Genomic DNA, 21,274 nt, shown 5'->3' with positions numbered 1-21,274 from the left:
TTCTTCAAAAACAATCCATCTAAACAATAAATCTTATTGAAAAAAGTTTTTATCATTTTTCTATTTTGATTTTCGTAAATTATTTTTGGAAATTATTGAATGATATATTTCCAAAAACATTATGTAAATCATTTGAAACAATTTTTGTTAATTTTGAAAATTTTTGCAAAATAATTCCGAATGAAAACAATTATTTTATTGACAAAATACAGATGATATTTAAAGGAGAACTTGTTCTTTGATCACTTCAAGGATTTCTGCATCAACAATCCATGTTGAATAAGGTTCAAAAAGACCTTCAACATATTCCCCTTTGTAAGCAAGTTCTGGTGGTATTGTTATTCTCCTTATTTCTCCTTCACATGCACCACGTATTCCAAGATTAAAACCAGAAATAAAATGAGTATTATTGGCTTTGAAATACATTGGCTTGTTTTCCTTGTATGTATCGTAAATAGGGTCTGATTTTCCTTCTACACGAGCGACAATATGTGCATAAACCATATTTTCATCTTCAACAAATTTTTTACATGTTTTTGCTTCACGGATAATCCCGATCTTAAGTTGGTTACTTACCTTTTTTAGAGAAAAAACATGATTTATAAACAAGGGCAGAAGGAACATATCCTTGAAAAGTAATTTTTTGTAAATTATTCAATTAAATACGAACAGATATGCGTTGAAAAGTTCCGAGTGACGGTTTCAATCGTCAAGACTGAATTTCTGCTTCAAAATTATGCCAAAACGAAAACATACTCTGTCAATTCAATACCTGCTGAATAACCGAAAAGTGACAATGGGATGTGTAACTAGTCTTTGCAAAAGAAGGGAAAATGATATGCAACAATATGCTAATCTTGTTATACCAAATATAAACCCAATTGTTTTGGATCAAATTGTTACAGATGATACAGATTCAACACCTTTGTTTCCAAACATTAATTCTGATTCTGACGAGCCTGTCCAAGCACCAGAGTCACTTACAGATGAAGAGCTTAATTTATATGCCGAAAAGCTAAATCGAAAAATCGAATGATTCCATTTGTTAGCAATAAATCATTCCATAAAAAGTTGTTTATTTGCTCATCCGGATTTTTAACAGAATCAAATTAGTTGCATATATGTTTAAACTTTTAATATGTTTCTATTCGCAATGTTTTTTCAGAATGTTTGTTTAAATGAAAACGGTTTTGTTTGTTAAAAAAATGAAGCAAAAAAAAAATGTTTTGATTCGAGTGAAACCAACAGAAGATTTTGCAGAAGAATATATTACAATTGGTGAAGACGAACAAAGCATCACAGTTAAATCATTAAAAAAGCGTCCTCGCTCTTTTTTAAAACATCAAATTTCTTCTTACTCTTTTCAATTTGGATCTATTTTGCAAAACACTGATCAACAGGGCTTATTTTTAATAACAAATAAACAAGCTCTTGATGATTTAATTAATGGTATATCATCATGCATCATATGTAATGGAGGTCCTAGTAGTGGTAAAACATACACACTTAATGGACCATACAATGATTATCAAAACCGTGGCTTAATTCCTCGTTCAATATCATACATATTTCAAAAAATCACTACACAACCAGAAATTAAAATAAAAGTTCGTTGCTCGTATATTGAACTTTGGAATGAACAATTGTTTGATGTTCTTAATGCTTTTAATGGACAAGAACCTCGCGAACTCAAAATTGTTGAATCTAGCGATGGTTCTATTTCTGTCAAAAACTTATTTTCTCCAATTATCACAGATGAGCAAAGCGGCCTTGAGCGACTTTTTATGGGAAATGCCTTCAGAAACATCAATCCTAATCATTTACAAACAACATGCGTTTTTACTCTTTGGCTAGATTCTGATGTTCCTCAGCCATCCACCAAGCAACCACTTCATTCCAAGCTCAATTTTGTTGACATGGCATCACCTGTTAAATTTAATACGTTAGATCGCGAGAATGCCGAATTCCATCGTCAAGCTTCAATAAATCGTACCAACACTGTACTTGAACGTGTTCTTATTGCAGAAGATCATATTCCATATCGCAGTTGCCCGTTAACACATTTCCTCAAAGACTCATTACCTAACCGAACAATCATTTCTCATGTATCCTTTGCGACAGCAGATTTGCCTTCCACTATAAGTACTCTTAAATTTGCCGCACGTATGCAAGGCGAAACATCAGATGATATTCTTAATCTTAAAGAACATAAACAAAATCACATCAAACGACTCCAAAAGGAAATCGATGAAATACGTTCACAATTACGTGCTAAAACGCCTGCTATATCATATACAGAACCAGATCGCCAAGAAAAACAAGCGCTTTCTGATACTGTCACATCGTTTCTTTCTGATGCGATTCAACAATTTCCGATTCGTTCACTTTATGAAGTTCGTGCAGCACTTGAAATCATGAAAGAGAAATATCGCGCACAAAAAGTAGCTGCGGAAGAACAACTTCGCGAGAAATATATATTTACAGCGAAGCAAACAGAAAACGACGATGTTACACATGTAGAAACAAACTTAACTATTAATGATGATAGTGATGGATTAGCAGTGTTTCCTCTTATGCCAACACAAGAAGAACTATGGAAAATCTTTAAGAATTCTGAAGGAAGTGAAATATCTGAAGAAATTATGAATCAAAAAGAAGAAGTTTCCGAAGTGAAAAAACGAAAAAGAGAAATCGCAATTATCGTAAACGAACATAAATCAGAAATCGATAAATTAAGAGGGAAACTTGAAGACAAAGAAAAAAGTCGACTTCCACCTATAAATGGTGTTCCTGTAATTGACGAAGATGAATTAATGATACGAAAAGACTTAAAATATGCGAAACAATGTTATAAAGATGCGTATGCTGAATATGAAAATTGTTTAAATCGTGAAAAAGAACTTTTGACACAGATAAAAGAAAACGAAGAAATCCTTAAAGAAAAATTCGAAGAATGGAATAAGGAAAAACAAAACGTGGAAAATATGGAGAAGAAGGAAGAAGAGGAAGAAATGGAAGAGCCGCTGGATAAGGAAGAAAGAAAAGAAAGAAAGGAATACCAGGAGCTGATAGAGAAGGAGCCAAAAGCGGGGCCGTACTTCTACGCAATCAAAAAAATAGAGAAAATTTTGGAAAGAGAATTCCGTGCAAACGGCACTCGAAAACACCCTGTTAGTGAATAAAATAAATATTACGTAAATACAATTGTATTAATTTCTTCAAAGAAATTTTTTATACAGCATCTGCATTATTTTAACCAATTTTGACAATATTACATAAATTTATATTCCTCAATGATAATCGAAGCTAATGAACATAATGTGCAGATTAGCTTATAAACGAAAATTTTTACTTGAAGTAATGCAGAGGTTTTGTGATTGCAGAAAGTTAAAACCGTTAACAAGATTTTACTGAGTTATAATGTCGTCTTCTTCAGTAAACCTTAGCCAACTCAAAAGGAAAAGGAGGAGAAACAGCAGCCCACAGAAACAAGAGGATGATAGCAACTTTGCGGTAAATAGTGAAACTAAGAAGAAAATTTCACAAATATTGACAAACCAAAATGATCCTAATATTGCATTTATTAGCCGGCTTTTGAGGGTAACCAAAGACTTAAAGCTTGTACAATATCAATTAGTAATTACAGATAAGAATCTTTATTTATTTAAAGATAAATCTGGTAAACTTAAGGATTCCATATCCCTTAACCTTATTAAGGCTATTTGCTTGTCACATCAATCGGACAATTTCATGATTATCAAGACAAAAGGTGAACAAGATGTTATTCTAGTTTCCAGTCAAAAAATAAAGATAACTGAAATATTAATGCAACAATCACTTAATGAAAACTCAGCTATTCCATTAAGCATCATGGATAGGTTCAGTTTTACACTTCAAAAAAAGAAATATGTAATTATATTTACACGTGAAAAAGAATATGGAGTTAGGATCTCAATATATGCTGACAAACAACAAGAACGAGCGAATGTTTCACCAAAAAAGAAGTCAAAGTAACTAATAAAAATTTTTATTTCATTGTCATAGGAACCAATAAACAAAATTAAATTTGAAAATTTATAAAATTTTTTTTGTTTTTGTGATTGTTTCTTATGATGTTTTAAATAATATAAATAATTTCCATATGTATTTTATAAATATTAAATAAAAGGATTTGATATTTAATGTACTTATATCAATTCCTTCTTTCTCAAGAATTAATTTAACTATTTCAAAATAACGGTATTTAAATGCCACCATAAGTGCTGTTTCAAATAATTTAATTATACACCAAATATTATTTTGAAATAGGAAAACCTTAAGGTACAAACAAATTCTTTTTACATTAAGATCAATACCTTTTTGTTCCAAAAGTAATTTAACTACTTCTATTTGATTATTTGCAGCTGCTTTGATAAGTGGTGTTTCAAATGATTTTAATAATTTCCAAATATAATTTTAAAACATAAAATTATATAAATAAAATTTAAATAAATTAAATATATATCACGAACATTTATGTTAATTCCTTCTTCTTTAAGAAATAGCTTTATTATATCTATATGACCATTTTCAGCAGCACTTAGAATTGCCAACTCAAATGCTTTTAAAGATATCCTAATATTATTTTCATACCATAAATCATTTAAATAAATATGAAATAAAATGATAAAACGGCCTTTGAATAAGTTTTATTTCCTTTAAGTAATAATAAATTAATTATATCCATATGACCAAATTGAGCAGCCAATGAAAATGCATTAAATAATTTAAATAATTTTCATATATTGTATTTAAATATAATATTTTCAAAACAAATTTCGAATAAAGAGAATAAATTTCATTAGGTTTAACAATTCGCATTTTATTAAGAAGTAATTTAACTATTTCTATATAACCATTTTCACATGCATACATAAGTGCTGTTTTAAAATATATAAATAATTATCAAATTTTATATTGAAACAAGAAAACATTAATTTAAATTTCAAATAAAGTTAGTAAACATCTTTAATATGAATATTAATCTCCTTCCTTTTAAGAATTGATTTAACTATATCTGTATAACCTAATACACATGAATAAATTAGTGCTGTTTTAAATTAGCAAAATTAATTTTAAAAAATATAATGAATCAAAAAATTATCGATATCAATTTCAAATAAAATTTAAAAACATCTTTAAAATTAATGTTAATCCATTTTTGCGAAATGAAATATTTTATTAGTTCAATATTTCTTGATCCGAATACATCCCCGAGAATATAATCTGAAACTGGGACATTTTGAAAGAAATGTTTAAGAAGATATAAATTGCCATCTTTTGCCGAATTAATAATCATAATACTTTCTATTTCCAATCCTTTTTCCTCTAAAAATGAAAGAATTTCATAATTATGATATAAAATACATTTTTCTCCTAAAACAAATAAATTATGAAAAGTTTGGATTTTATTATCGAAAATATAACGAAATATATCATTTTGATGAAGTTCAATTGCTGCTTCACATGCTCCTTTAAATGTAAAATTATTTTGTTCACATAAATGAACTATTTCAATATTTCCACCTGCAGCTGCATATTTACCAACATTCTTAAATTTAGAATTATGTAATAGTAAAAATTTGAAACATTTAATTGATCCGAAAAATGCTGCATAATGAATGAGTGGGATATTAAAACGATTAATAAAATCACATCTTTCATAAAGTGATGGTTCAATTTCTTGATTAAAGTTAAAATCATTTTGTGAAGATATTTCTTGAAGTTTTTCTATTTCATCATTTCGAATTATTTTTGCAATTTCATTTGGATTAACTCCTTCTCTAATTAGTTTCTTATGTAATTCCCAATCATTCTTTTTAAGCTCTTCAAGATTTTTATGAAAAAAATCTTCAATTTGGATAAAAAAATTCTTAATTTCAGTTTTATAGTGTGCGAAATAATTGGATGCTATATTTTTGGTAATATCTTTATCCCTTAAATTACGATCAATAAAATTCTGAATGAGAAAATATGATGCTTGTGTACCAGCTTCAGAAACATTTTTCATAAATAAATCTCTGATCTTTGTGATATTTTCATTTATTTCTTCTTCTTTCATTTGAATCAAATCCAAATATTTTAAATAAATATCAATTTCATTCTTTAATGAACAATAAGCATAAAAAACCAAATAAGTTATAACAACATTAAATGAATGTGAAAAATTTGAATCGAATAATTCCATTGTTTGTTGAATTGAATAATCCAAATTTTCTTCATTTAGATTGAATATAATATGTTCCAATGTAATTAATAATTCAAGACAACCATCTCTTTCTTTATGAATATCATTTCCTTTCATGGAATTAGTCCAATTGTGAAAAGTTGAATTCTGTCATAATCAAGTAAAGTATTGAATTACGCGAAAGGAGAAAAAAATGAGTTCTTCAGTTGGGCTCAATCTTGCAAAACTATTTGATACAGATCAACCAATTGATGCCAAACAATGGAAATACAAAAGAGCTGAATTAATTTCAACATTAGGATCGTATTTATTATCATTAAGTGAAGCAGAGCTTATTGCTTTATTTGCAGGATGGGAATCGGAAATCAAAGAAAAATCAATGAGCGAAACACCAGAGAAACAAATGAGTTGTATGATAATGATTTCTCTTCTTCATTATTTTCGAAGATCCTATGATCAAACTAAAAAGACATTTCCAATTGTGAACTCATTTACTGCTTCAAAAAATCGTGAAATATGCAAAACAGCTGTTTATTTAATGTGTTTATTAATGGAAGAGTCAAGTGATAATTTACCATTTTTACGAGAAGCCCTTAAATCTGCTAAACAATACCTTACACCTGCAAATCGTAAGCGTTCCATTTTTAATGCATTATTAATATTAAGTGAAATTGGAAAATTTTTACCAACAGATGTCTTTGGAATTACATTAAAATATTTCCCTGAAATTTGGGGTGCGGCATGTTCAAGTGACAAAGAAGTACGTATTCTCGCAATTAAAGTCATAAAAATTCATCTTCAACAATTTCCATCACATACCGCGGAGAATTTTGCCGAAAGTTTATTTTTTGATTGTAGTGTACACATTAAAACAAAACAAACAGAAACATATATTGGGTCTATTCTTGTAACGGGACTTATTTATAGGTCATATCCAAATGTGATCAAACTTGGTCAATTTTTTGAGAGGCTTCAAGAAATTTGTACGTTAAACATCGCTGGTGTTAACAAAGCTATTTTATATTTTTTTATAACAGTATCAGAGACAAAGAACAATGGGCTTACTCCAAAAATGACCAAAGATTTATTAAATGCATTGATTCGATCAATGTGTATTATGGAACCTCGAATTAGTTTATTAAAATTACTTAAAAAACTTATACTAAATATTGAGCCAACTTCTATACCAGATCAAAGTATTATACAACTTGGGCAATTAATATTAAAAGCATCACAAAATGAAAGAATTATAAATCAAATGTTTGGTGTTATTTGTACACTTTTAAAGCAAAATCCATCGATAACATTTCCACTTCAACTTTTTATTGATGCCAAACCATGTAAAAATTATATTAAGTCATTATTAATATTAGGAACTCCACCGATAGTATTAAAGCCTAAACTTATAGATTTTTTTGCATCTTCAAATGCTAATGGTGCTACATTAAATGATCAAATAACTTCATTATTATTATTAAAATATTTTGGACATTTTTTATTCGAACATATGGATTCCGTATTTAATTTATTGGCTAAATATGAATCATCATCAAATGATTATATACGTTATTTGGTTTCACAAGTTTTACCTATCTTTAATACTGATAAAGCTAAAAGTATGTTAGCTAATATGGCATCTTTTGATCCATCTAAAAAAGTACGTCTTTGTGCTATAACAAAATTAGATCCATCATATTCAATTCCTTCATCTTTAATTATTAACTTTCTTGCTGATAAATCATTTGCTGTTCGACGTGCAGCAATTCCATTTATAGCATCTGCCGCAATCGAAAATCCAATTGAATTAAAACCAGCAATTATTCAATTTGTACATAATTATATAATTACAAATATTACTGAACAAGATCATTTTTGGTGTTTAAAAATTTGTTCACTTTTACCACAAATTGCAAAATATTTTTCACAATTTGTGGATTCTGTGATTCCAAGTATAACATTAATATGTGTGACTTTTTTATTACATGGAAAACCTTTTCCTGAATCAAAACCTGATTTACGTTCTTCAATTCATCGAGATCAAATTCGATTAAACATAACAAAAGAATCGAAATTTGAAAACGATTTTAATCTTCGTCGAGTATATCAAATAGAAAATGAGAAATGGATCGAAAAACGTGATATATATTTATTTAATACATTAGGAATATTATCGAATAAAATAATTTCATTTTTACCACAGATTATACCAGTTTATTGTATTGCGTTCTCAATGAAACATTGTGATTCTGTTTATTTAGCAGCAATTGATTCATTAACACAAATTGTTATGTCTGATGGCGCAAAGTATAATATATTAACAAGATATCATGATCTTTTACCAAGTTTAATTAAATTACTTGGAAGTAATACATGTTCACAAGTTGTAGCAATTGGAATACTTAAATTAACAGGTACTTTAGGTGCTTCTAATATAAGTTATATAGATTTCCAAGATGATAAAGCAGTAACACCTTTATTTGCTATAAAAAATTCGGCATATTTTACTTCATTCGTAATGAAATCTTTAACTCAAATGGCAAAAAAAGATGCATCTCCAAGTATATTTGAAGCTATTTGTAATATAGTTACTAAAGAAACAGCACATTCTATACCATTCATGAGAAGTGTTATAAAAGGTTTTATTGAAGCAATTGAGTTTGATGAAGTCAATACAAATTTATTTAATCAACTTGAATTAATTATAACGAAATGTAAATCTCATGTTGTACCACATCTTGATTTAATTGAACCTTTATTAAAGAATCATATTGATAATCATCAATGTTTAAGAATTGCTTTAGTTTTATCATATCATTTAAACATTGAGTTTATACCAATTTCTACACAATTATATCCTTCTTCATTACATTACTTCGATACAAATGATATAAATTATTTTAAAACACTTATTCAATTTATTGTTTTTTCAATATATTATCAACATCAATGTTTTGATTTATTTCTTCAATTAATTGAATCAAGAATATTTAATATAGGTGCACGTAAACAAAATATTCTGTTAAAAGCTTTAACAATGCTTGTACAAACTTATTCTATTAATATATATTCATCAAGAATTGCACATCTTTGTTTTAATATGCTTCATAACGTTGAAAAATGTCCTACAAGTATAGGTAATTTAATGCTTTCATTAATAGTTTATTCACATTTACCTTATGAAGTAGTTGAAAAGCAATGTAAAACATTTAATTATACACTTCAAAATTTGGAGAAACTAAAAAATATGAACACAATTATTATTCCAGAAAATTGTCCATTTATTCAAAAGATTCCTTTACATCTTCAAACTTCACATTTGAAATATTTTCTTGTGCCATCGAATGCTACTAAAATAAATCCATTTAAAGATGTACCTCAACCAGTATTTAATAATTCTAAACAATGGATTGATGATTTATGTTTAAGTGTTGTCCAAAATTCACCACAAATATCAATACAAAGTTGTATAAATGTAATTAATCTTTCACAAACATTTAAACAAGAGCTTTTTCCAGTTGCTTTTTTTTCATGTTGGATGACAACATCACTTACAGATCAAATACAATTTTCGAATAAAATTAAAATGATATTACAAAACTTCGAAAAAAAAGATCCTGATTTATTAAACTTAGCTGATTTCTTAGATCGATGTGGATATCCTTTAAAGATTACAGAAGATGTATTAGCTGATGCAAGTGAATCTACAGCATTTGCATTGTTTTATCTTCAAAGATATCATAATGAAAACCCTAAAGATATAAAAACTATAGCGAATTTATTAAAACTTAATTCGAGAATGGGTCGAATTGATTCTGCTCGAGGACTTTTAGTATCTGTGAGTAATATCATTGATCCTTCAGAAGCAGGTAAATGGGGTGAAGAACTTGGCGAATGGGAAAAAGCTTTAGAAATTTATGAATCACAACATGAACAACAAAGTATTAGTTGTTTTTTAAGATGTTATGCACATTTAGAATTATGGGATAAAATACGTGAAAATGTTGATTCTTTTGAAAAGATGAGTGATGAAGAAAAGAAGATTAATGCGATTTGGTTTGCTTGGGCATTTTATCATTCACGTGATTTTGAACTTGTCCAAAAATTTGTTACTTATTTTCAAGATGATAATGAATTTAATTCCATTTTATTTCAATCATTATTCTTAATATCATCGGAAAATTATAATGCTGCATCCGAATGTATTTTACGAGGATTTAAAGTACTTTCAACAAAATTAAGTGTATTTAATGGTAATGATGATAATAAAGCATCACAAAATATGGTTTTTGCACAACATTTGATTGAACTTCAAGAAGTTTTATCAATGAAACAAAATAAACTTCATAAAATACCAAATATTTGGCAATATCGATTACAAAGTTTTTCATCGGAAAGTGATGCTTGGACTAAATTAATTGAAATTCGTTCTTTAGTATTATCACCAGCAGAACATATTGAAGGATATCTTAAGATGCTTTCAGTATTACGTAAAGAAAGAAGATGGAAAATAATTGATGCATATTGTACTCGATTTTTTTCCGAACAAACTCCAATATATTTTTTAATATCACAACTAAAGATTAAATGGGCGCGTGGATTTAAAACTCAAGCAGAATCATTACTTGAACGATTTAATATGTTATTAAATTCTAAATCAATTGAAGAGAATGAATCAATTCTTTCTGATTTAAGTCAAGAAGATAAACAATATCTTTTGAATTCAATGCCAAAAGCATCAAATGAAATACCTAAAAAAGAAAGAGCTCGATTACTTAGATTACAAGCAGCTTGGCAATATCAATTACGTAAAACAGATAAAAAGACTTTATTAAAAATTTGTGACGCATTTGAACGATCTAATGAATTAATTTCAGATGATTATCGAACTTGGGCAGGTTGGGCTTATACAAATAGTTCTTTATTAGGTTTATCTAATGAGAATGAGAATATTAAACAATTTACAATATCTGCAATTGATGGATTCCTTAAAGCTACGAAATTAAGGCAAAATGATTCATTAGAATTTCTTTGTCAAGTTTTTTCCATCTTTTTCCGCTATGGAGAAGATGTTGAATTACCACAATATATAGTAAAAGATTTATTAAATCTTTCACCAGCAACAATAATACAAATAATTCCTCAAATTGTTGTACATATAGCACATAAAGGTACATTTGTACGTCAAATAGTTTCGAATATTATTGAAACAATTGGAGAAGAACATTTTCAAGCTGTAATTTTTCCATTAAATATATTATCATTATTAAATGATGGAGAAAAAGCATCAATTGCACAAAACTTAATATATTCATTAGGAATGAAACATCCTGATGAATTTGAAGATGTACAACTTTTCATTGATGGAATGCATCGAGCAGCGATTTCAATCATTGAGAAATGGTTATCAGCACTTGATATGGCTTCACATGCATTTTATACACAAGACAATATTACAATAATTAATATCATGAATAAAATGATATCAAATCTTGACTCACCACAATGTGAAGATGATCAAAACTTTTTAAAGACATTTAATACATCTATTCAAAGAGTACGAACTAATTTCGAAAGTTTCAAGAAGAATTCACCAGGTTCACCTAAACAATTATGGGAATCATTTCGTATCCTTTATACTGAACTTGATGAGAAAATGAAAGTTATAGATACACTTCAACTGAATAAAATATCTAAAGATCTCGCAAATAAACGTGGATTTTGTATAGCGATACCTGGCACATATTCTGTTGATCATCATTCTCCACTTCTTGATTATATCATGCCAACAATGCGTGTATTATCCACACAAAAACATCCACGCACTATATTTATGATAGATGAATATGGTACACAACATAAATATTTATTAAAAGGTAATGAAGACTTAAGACTTGATCAACGTATTATGCAATTTTTTACTTTAATTAATTCCCTTTTACAGAAAAGTCGTTTTAACGTAGAACAAACTCTTTCGATTGAACAATATTCGATAATTCCATTTGCTCCAAACGCTGGTTTAATCTCTTGGGTAAATGGCGCTGATACATTCCAAGAACTTGTAATTGATTTCCGTACACATCGTAATATCCCACGAACTATTGAACGTGATTTATCATCACAAATAATCGGAAAATTATTTTCTTCTTTAAACTCATTACAACGTATGGAAACATTCGAATTCATCGATTTGAAAACTAAAGCAAATGAATTACGTGAAATCCTTTGGTTACGTTCACCTAACCCTACAACGTGGTTACAACGTAATCGAAATTTTACTAAGACAACTGCACTAATGTCTATGGCTGGTTATATCATAGGTCTTGGCGATAGACATCCTTCGAACATAATGATACAACGACATACTGGTCGTGTAATTCATATTGATTTTGGTGATTCTTTCGAAGTTGCACTTCATAGGAAAATGTACCCTGAAAGAGTCCCTTTTAGATTAACAAGAATGATACAAAACGCTTTGGATGGAAGTAGTGTCGAAGGCGTTTTTAGATCAGTTTGTGAAGATGTAATGTATACTTTAAGAGAAAATCAAAGTTCAATAACAGCTCAATTAGAAGTATTCATTCATGAGCCAATTTTCTTGGAAAATGATTTTAGATCAACAATGCAAACGAAAAATATATTGGATAGAGTGGTAGCTAAATTATCGGGTAGAGATCCAACTGACAAAGAATTAGATGTTGCAATGCAAGTTGACACTTTGATAAAAATCGCAAAGGATCCAATGGAATATGTAAGACATTATATAGGTTGGTGTCCTTTTTGGTAATATTATCATGATTTTGTTATAAAAATTATAAATATAATAATTTATTTTTTTTAAGACGATGATTTTGCATTCAATTTGTGGTATTATTTTAAACGGTTTGTGGATATTGAACAGCTTTGTTCAGAAACTGATGAGCGAAGAAGATTTTAGACATTATGTAGATACTTATTTATATACAACTGATAACCAAGAACGTAATACGGCAAACCAAAATTTATTAAATCTTCTAGTTTATCAACCAGAATCTTTTTGCAATTTTTTGGATTATTCGATAAATCTTTTTTTGGATCCAAAATCAAAAATTCAAGAACAAAAATTTGCTTCAGTTTTAATGGAACATGCTTTAAAAGAAAAAAGAGGTTTTACACATAAAATGTTATTGAATCTATGGTTTAATGATTTTACACTTAAATATCATTCAAAAATAAAGGGTGCATTTATGCGAGGTTTATCACACCCAGATATTAGTATCCGAAATATGTGTTCAAAAGGAATTTCTGATATTGTTTTGATCGAAAATGATTGGAAAAAATATTTTTCTTTGTGTGCTCAAATTTTTGCTGAAATTTCAAAGCCAGGCATATCACCAGCATATTTTTCTGGTCTAGTTCGTGCGATATCGGATATCTTTAGTTGCCGAATTCTTAAAAAAACGTATTTAAAAGTCACAGAACAACAGCAAGGTCTTTTCCATGTATTTCCAAAAAATTTAGGGAACACCATTGTAAATCAAAATTTACCATTATCCATTCGAATAGATGCTGCTAATGCCTCTTATCAACTCCTTAATTGGGCACCTAATGTATACTCTCCAGATATTGTTATTGGTTATCTTAATATAATACAAAATTCATTTCCAAATTCCGATGTTACACTTTTTCATATACTTGTCAATTTTCTGAGTGAAATCATTTTCAAATTCCATGATTTTTTATTTAATGATCAACAAATTCTCCCCAAAATCTTTGAACTAATTCATTTAGCTACTATTAATTCACAATCTTCATCACGATGTGTTGCCATTAATTTTTGGTATGATATTGCACAATTTGAAAGGAAACTTGGACCAGAATGTCAATCAGTATGTTCCATTGGGTCACAATCATTTGTCGATCTTATGCTTTCAGAGTTATTAAACATTCCGATTAATGATACCGACATTGAAGACACAACAGTTGATATATTACCACATATGTATGCCACAGATGTCTTAAGTGAATTTTATTTTTTTAATAGTGAATTCATATATGAAAGACTTGGCTTTTTTTGTAATGAGAAAATCGAATCACAAAATTGGGTCGAAATACATGCTGCAGTATTAAGTATCTTAGTCTTAACTTCAGATCCATTAAATCCTAATGTATATCAATTTATACTATCCAAAATTAATTATCTGATATCATTTGCAGAACAAAACGATTGTCCACGATTAAAAGAAACTACATTATGGACATTATCGAAATGCATTCATAAATATGGCGATTTAGTTAAAGAAGAAAATAATTTCGAACGATTATTCACATTATGTGAACAAAATATCCCATTAAAAGGTATTATAATGAAAAGGGCGTGTCAAATATTAAATAATATCTTTCGATATAATGATAATGAACTTAATGAACAATATACTGATCGATTTCTTAATATGATATTTGAGAACATCAGTCAGAATGAAAATGATATTTTTGTATCTCATTTATTCGATGCGTTAAATTCATTTATAAAAAATACGACAGAGAATATAACAGAAGCAATTATTAAAATCATTGAACAATATAAAGTGAATATAGTCAATAGTAATATATATATAAAAGGTTCAATATGTCAATCAATGATGATAATAACAAGAAAACTTGGACCACAAATAATGAATGATTATTGCGAATTCTTTATTAATAGTTTTGTAAGTTTCTTAAATTCAAATGAATTATTTGGAGATTCATTATTAGGAATATCAGCACTTATTCAAGTATGTCAATATAACGTAGCAAATTATTCGAATCATATTTTACAAATTCTAATTTCTTCATTAGATTCAAATAATTCGACATTATTATTTATTATTTTTGAGGTTATTATAGATATCTTTCAATATATTCCTCAAAGTATTAAAGAATTATCAGATAATGTTGTCATCAGTTTACTTAATTTCATAAATATAAGTAATGAGAAGAATTTAATTCCATCAATAATAATTTCATTATCTCTTGTTCTCGGGAATAATTATTTATATGTTCAACAACAAAACTTAAATGCGGCAATCGAATTCTTCGATAATTTGACCAAAGTAAAAATTGAAAAATTCGACGAAAATATTGACCTGCAAGAAGATTTCGTTTGTGCAGTAATCCATGGGTATACAAATATTTTTAATGGATTTAAAGAAAATATTGATTTCTTACTACAGAGAAAACGTTTCATTTTGGAGTTCTTGGCACAAATTTCTTTTAAAGGAATATTTAATGATAGAATATTAAAAGAAATTTATTTCTTAATAAAGAATATGGGAAGAGCACTGAATACAAGAGTAAACGCAGAGCTGCATAGGAAATATATACAAAAATTGGTGGAGGTCGGCATCGAACAAGAAAATAATGAGGAACTACACAATGAGGCTCAGTATATAAGAGATTTCATCGATGATTTATAAAACAGATTATTTTTATTAAAAATATAAACAATTGAATTTTTTTTTCAAATGCTGTCGATTGACAAATAATTAATTCAAAATTCGTAATTTAATTCTTTGGACTCCGATTTAGTTTTTAGTGGGTATCAGACAATTCGGTAATATATTATTTTAATATAGCAGAATCATTTCATGTAGCATAGCTTAATAAACAACCAGAGGAATCATCAAGAGAATTTTTGTTGGGTGTGGGATCAAATTTCATAGAATTTCTGGTAAAATAAAAGTGCCAATGTTGTGTTTGCAAATTAACGTGCCCAGTCTAGAAAAATTGAATATTCAACAACAACATTGCTGTTTTGTAGATGCTTATTTCAGAAGGAAGATATAGAGTTGTATCACAATATTCAACTCCACATCTTAAAGGTTCTACAATAACATCACTTGATACAGATTTCATTGAAAAAAGATTCATTGTAGGATCAACAGAAAACGGATATTTTTTTCTTTATGACGCTATCAAGCTACAACCTATTTTTTGCACATGCTTACCATGTCCTACAATAATAACAGATATTAAATGGCGGAAAGATCAAAAAAATAACTTTCTTACTTCTTCTTATGATAACTACGTAAGAATATACAACACTGCTAAATATCAAGAACCATTTATTGAATATGATTGCGGCACCAAAGTATTTTCATGTTCTTTTAATTCCAAATCACCAATTATTGCTGCTGCCTTAGATAAAGGACTTACTCGTATTTTCGATATAAGGGAATCTGCAAACCTTATTGGTCTTAAAGCGCCCAAGCAAACCATTATCAATGTTGTTGAATGGGCATCCGATTCATCAGTTGTCTGTGGTGATGAAGAAGGTAATTTATATCTCTTTGACATACGAAACCCATATTCTCCATTCCAATTTGGTTGGTGGAAGCAATCATTATTTGATACAAATGATCTTCCTGCACATGATCAACCGATAATAGGGATAACAATGAGTGAAAATGGAAGACAAATTTATTCTCTTGACAAACAGGGATGCATTAGGCAGTGGAGTGTTGATGAAGGTACATCAACATTTTTACAATATATGTTGAAGACTCCACCGAATTTTGCGAGGAATGTACAGATGTGTACTCATAACGAAGATTTGTTTGTACCTGAATCAAACGCAATTATTAATATGACTAAATCACAAGCTTTGTTTGGACATGTGATGGAAATCGTAGCTTTGACTGCATTTGATGATGGAATTGCGTCTGCTGGTTGCGATTCTTTTATGTGTGTTTGGAGACCAGAAGAACAAATTGGTCCAATTTGTGATGTTTCAGATTGGTCAGATTAAATATATTTGTTAGTAAAAGCTTTAAAATAAGATAGGCTGTGATTATGATTAAAAATTTTAGAATATAGTTTAACCAAAAGTTTTTTTATATCTTTATCTAAATGAGAAAATTCTAAAAAAGAGTTGATGTTTGGGTTTATGGAACAACGTTCATTACGACTTAATGAATCAAAAAGAAATTTTGGAGTGAGGTGATATGTTTAAACTCAAAAAGTGGAAATTAAAAAGTGCGGTTTCACTTCACTTTATTTTTTGGCAGAATATGCTCAGAATTTTTGAATATCGATTTGACAAAGTCTGTTAGTGTTCATTACATGGTGGAAGACAACGACTGCTTCAATCTTGGAAGAAAAATCGAGTACTTGCTTGCAATAGAAAACTTTACCAAGGATATTAGGCTATTTTCAAAGCTGCTCGGTACTTCAAACCTCCCAATTAAAGCTCTCCTTTACCATCCTGATTTATTAAAATTCAAACCAACAATTGAGGAAATAATTAAATACATTAAATCGCAAAAGCAAAAATATTCAATTGCAAATTGTGGAGATGTAATAATTGTTTTGAGGTATTTTGTTGATCCAACAATAATTATTGTTTCTAATGTTCACAATTCCACGCTAAAGAATTTTAGGTCATTTCTAACAATGGTTGTGGGTCATTCGTATTTTGAGGTTCATCCATATTCGCCAAATAGTTTTAAAGTTCGTTTTGCTGATTTGCCCACTTCATTGTCAGTTATTATGGCTTTGAAGTATATGAAATTCAATGATAGACTTTTGAAATGTTCTGCATTTTCATCAGCAACCCCATTTCCTGAAAAAGCAACACTTCAACCATTTCCAAAAAGGAAAACAACCCGAAAAAGGAAAAGGAAGAATGATGTCAAAAAGCAAAATAATTTGCCCGACGAACATTCTCTTCCAATTCAAAAGATTCAACTCATTTCCGAACCAAATAAGTTTCCAAAAGTTCCTGCTCCCTAGGGATTGGCCCCCGACAACAACAATAAAACATTTTTCAAAACAATTTCTGTGTTAATTTTGTGATGTGACCAGATAAAAAACAGTTTAAAAATTTGAGCAAAGTGTTGTGTCTTGGTGTAAATTTGATGTCAAAGGCATCACAACCCATGTCAGTTGGTGATTCATAGCCTGTAAAATAAATACATGTAAAATTATTACAACAGAAAAATGATAAAGTTTACATTTTCTCCAATGATAACTGTTGCTAATTCTGAAAATTTCCAATTGTTGTTGCAGAATTTGGATGTAATATTTATTATTGGAATTAATCTCCAATGAAGACTATTTACAATTGGATCTAAATTTTGGTAGATTTGTTCAATTAAGTTTGTGTGCATATCTTAATGAAATTTAATTTTTTTAACATATTTTAATTTTACTTAAATCATTGTATCCCAGATGAATAATTCCTCCTGGTTAAGGTTTGTGCCCCGCTTGTGTCAAATCACTTTCAACTTTATGAAATTATAAGTTATTAAATTTAATATTTTGTATTCAAAAAATACTTCTATCTAACTATTTGGGGGCAAGCATTCAAGTACAACTCTGCAAAATGATATTAAAATTTTTAAGTATTTGTTTTTTAAAAAAAAAAAACAAGTAAGATATTTGCAGTTGCTTTGTTTCTGTCTAAAATGTAAAGGCATGAAAAACCTATAAACCTTGGATTAACATCATTAAAAATATGGAATAGCCACTTGGATAATAAGCGTTTGTTAAAACATTCAAATAACGAAAATTTCGAAATGAGAAAAAAAAATTCATTTATTGGGAAAAAGGATTTTTTTTTTCTATTTGAAGGAATATTATTCAAAAATTTTCATTGTTTACAAGGATTTTAACATTCTTTTTTTCTTTTTATTAAATATTTTTATAAAAATTATTTAATTTATAATAAAAATAAATGAAATTTCAAAATATTTTTGATTTTGATGAATATATTTTTTGCTAACACAAAACAAATACTCTCACAATAACTGCTTCAGATGATTTTTCAAAAGAGTATCTGAATGTTATAGAACATTTTATAATTATTAATGTTGGAGAGCTTGAAAATAATGTACCCAAACAATGGTCTTTGTTAACATCAGTAATAATTGGAGAGTCAGTTGGAAATATAATGGAGCATTTGCATCATGTAAAAAATTAGAATATGTAAAATTTCCAGAAAAATTAGTGAGTGGAATTGGATGAAGTGCATTTTATGAATGTATTTCATTAATTGATATTACAATTCGTTGTGATAGCATGGTGATAATGCATTTTCCAAATGTACAGGATTTGAAACAATAACTTTAGATGTAGGTGTACGAAGTATTGAATCTGGTGCATTCAGAGGATGTATAAACCTTATGAATATTTATATACCAAATGTCCAGGACTTGAAATAGTTATAAACGTGCGCATTAAAATGTAAACCTTTGAAAGAGAAGATTTATTTGACTTGAATTCAAGATTGAAACAAGAAACAAAACTTTTTTCTAATTGGTTTGAAGAAATTGAGAGTTTTTCAGAAATGAACTTGAACAAAGACCTTGAATCAGGTATTTACTCATTTGGATTACATAGTCCAACATATTTTCAATCATTGGTAATAAATCCTATAAAAATGGGACGTTCCGTAGTTACACAAGCCAAAAGTGGATCAGGAATTACATGCGCATTTTCAATTGGCATTTTACAATCAATTGATACCTCCGTTCAAGTAACTCAAGCACTTATTCTATCATCATCACATACTCTTGCTATACACACATACAAGAAATTAATAGGCTTAAGTGAGAAAATGCCTAACTTGTTTGTGTCATATTTTGATCAAGATAAAAATAATACTCTTAACAAACAATGTCCTCATATCATAATTTCAAAACCAGAAACCATACAATTTCTTCATGAACACAATGTTATGAACTTACAAAATCTTAAAATAGTATGTATTGATGAATCTTATACTATTTTTTCATCACATTCCATTCATTGTATAGAAGGAATACTCTCTAAACTTAATCCAGATATCCAAATTTTATTTTTTTCTAATGATATTCGTTTTGAGTTATATAATGTAATTAAGCAATTTGTAAATGATCCTGTTCAGATTATGGACAAAGGATATTATCTTAGTCTTGAAGGAGAATACTTATACTATGTAAATGTTGAAGATTCTCAAAATAAAATTCCAACAGCTTTAGATATAATTGCACAATTATCTGGAAATAAAATGTTAGTTATTTCACGTTGCATGAAATATATTAATGAACTTCATGTAGAACTTGAAAAACGCCAAATAAAAACTTCTTTACTTTTAGATTTTTATGTTGCTGATGTTGCTGAATCCAAAGTTATTGATGAGTTTATATACGGTAACACAGAAGTTCTTATTTTATTGGATACAATTAGTCAATGTGCACTTAATTATCTTAAAAGTAAAATTCAGATAATGATTAACTTAGAACTTCCTGATATAGACAATTATCTGAAACAAATTGGAAGGAAAAGGTTTGATCCAAGGGGTTATAATATAAATATAATCGACAAGTCAGAAATAAAAAAACTTCAAAAACTTCAAGAGTTTTACCACATCGCCATTCAGGAACTCCAAAGTGACTTCGCAAAGTATTTCTAAACTGATCAGTTTAAATAAATAAACTGTCTTTTAATGTGCATTTTTCTCTCCGAGTAACAAATTGATTAAAATAATTATTTTTAATTAGAGTTTTTTAATCTAATAAAATCTTTTAATCCAACTGAATCATGTGATTGTTAACCAAGTAAAATATTTTACCTGTTGTAACAATTTTTAGATATGAATGAAAACTTTAATTAAAAAATCGTACATATATCTATAAAATATTTATTTAATTGTATACAATTTTGAAGGGGAGATATTATTTTGAAATTTATTCATTTGCGAATATTTTTATTTTAAAAGCAGTATCAAGAAAAAGTGTTTTTATAAGAAGATCATTCTTGGGCATCGTTTCTATTATTAGGCACTGTGGATTCAAAAACAAATTTCTTTGAGCGAATATTCACTGTTGTCCTCAAGCAAAATGGGTGAACTTTGCGTGTGGATGCGCTTATGATTTTCCTATATAATTACAATTATAATTTCCACTTCTATAATATGCTCAGAGAATTAATTCATGAAATGAATATTTATCACATTGTGGATACAAAGAAAGCGAATCGCTCTTAAATAATATCATTTGAACGTATACCCAAAATTTATTCAAAGAATTCGAAATTTATATTCCGAAAAGT

At 28.3% G+C, this 21,274-nt stretch overlaps 4 protein-coding genes across 4 annotated transcripts; 3 read left to right on the top strand and 1 right to left on the bottom strand.

Moving 5' to 3' along the window:
* Positions 1 to 219: 219 nt before the first annotated feature.
* On the bottom strand, positions 220 to 624 carry GO595_002949 (peptidyl-prolyl cis-trans isomerase, FKBP-type family protein; the record flags this gene model as incomplete). Its single annotated transcript, XM_067915915.1, has 1 exon — positions 220 to 624. The coding sequence occupies one exon, from the start codon at positions 622 to 624 to the stop codon at positions 220 to 222; it is 405 nt and encodes a 134-aa protein (XP_067776750.1).
* A 581-nt stretch (positions 625 to 1,205) lies between these two features.
* Positions 1,206 to 3,182, top strand: GO595_002948 (kinesin-like protein KIF9; the record flags this gene model as incomplete). The annotated part of the gene is made up of 1 exon (XM_067915914.1): positions 1,206 to 3,182. One exon carries the CDS (start codon positions 1,206 to 1,208, stop codon positions 3,180 to 3,182), a length of 1,977 nt encoding a protein of 658 aa, XP_067776749.1.
* A 6,627-nt stretch (positions 3,183 to 9,809) lies between these two features.
* On the top strand, positions 9,810 to 13,010 carry GO595_002947 (PIKK family atypical protein kinase; the record flags this gene model as incomplete). The annotated part of the gene is made up of 1 exon (XM_067915913.1): positions 9,810 to 13,010. One exon carries the CDS (start codon positions 9,810 to 9,812, stop codon positions 13,008 to 13,010), a length of 3,201 nt encoding a protein of 1,066 aa, XP_067776748.1.
* Positions 13,011 to 16,004: 2,994 nt separating this feature from the next.
* On the top strand, positions 16,005 to 16,991 carry GO595_002946 (WD40 repeat-like protein; the record flags this gene model as incomplete). The annotated part of the gene is made up of 1 exon (XM_067915912.1): positions 16,005 to 16,991. The coding sequence occupies one exon, from the start codon at positions 16,005 to 16,007 to the stop codon at positions 16,989 to 16,991; it is 987 nt and encodes a 328-aa protein (XP_067776747.1).
* Between the last annotated feature and the right edge of the window lie 4,283 nt (positions 16,992 to 21,274).

This window comes from Histomonas meleagridis, assembly GCF_020186115.1.
Source record: "Histomonas meleagridis strain 2922-C6/04-10x chromosome Unknown contig_20, whole genome shotgun sequence".
Classification (NCBI taxonomy): Eukaryota; Parabasalia; order Tritrichomonadida; family Dientamoebidae; genus Histomonas; species Histomonas meleagridis.
Note: the sequence above shows the minus strand (reverse complement) of the source record. Positions and strands in the feature narration are given on the sequence as shown.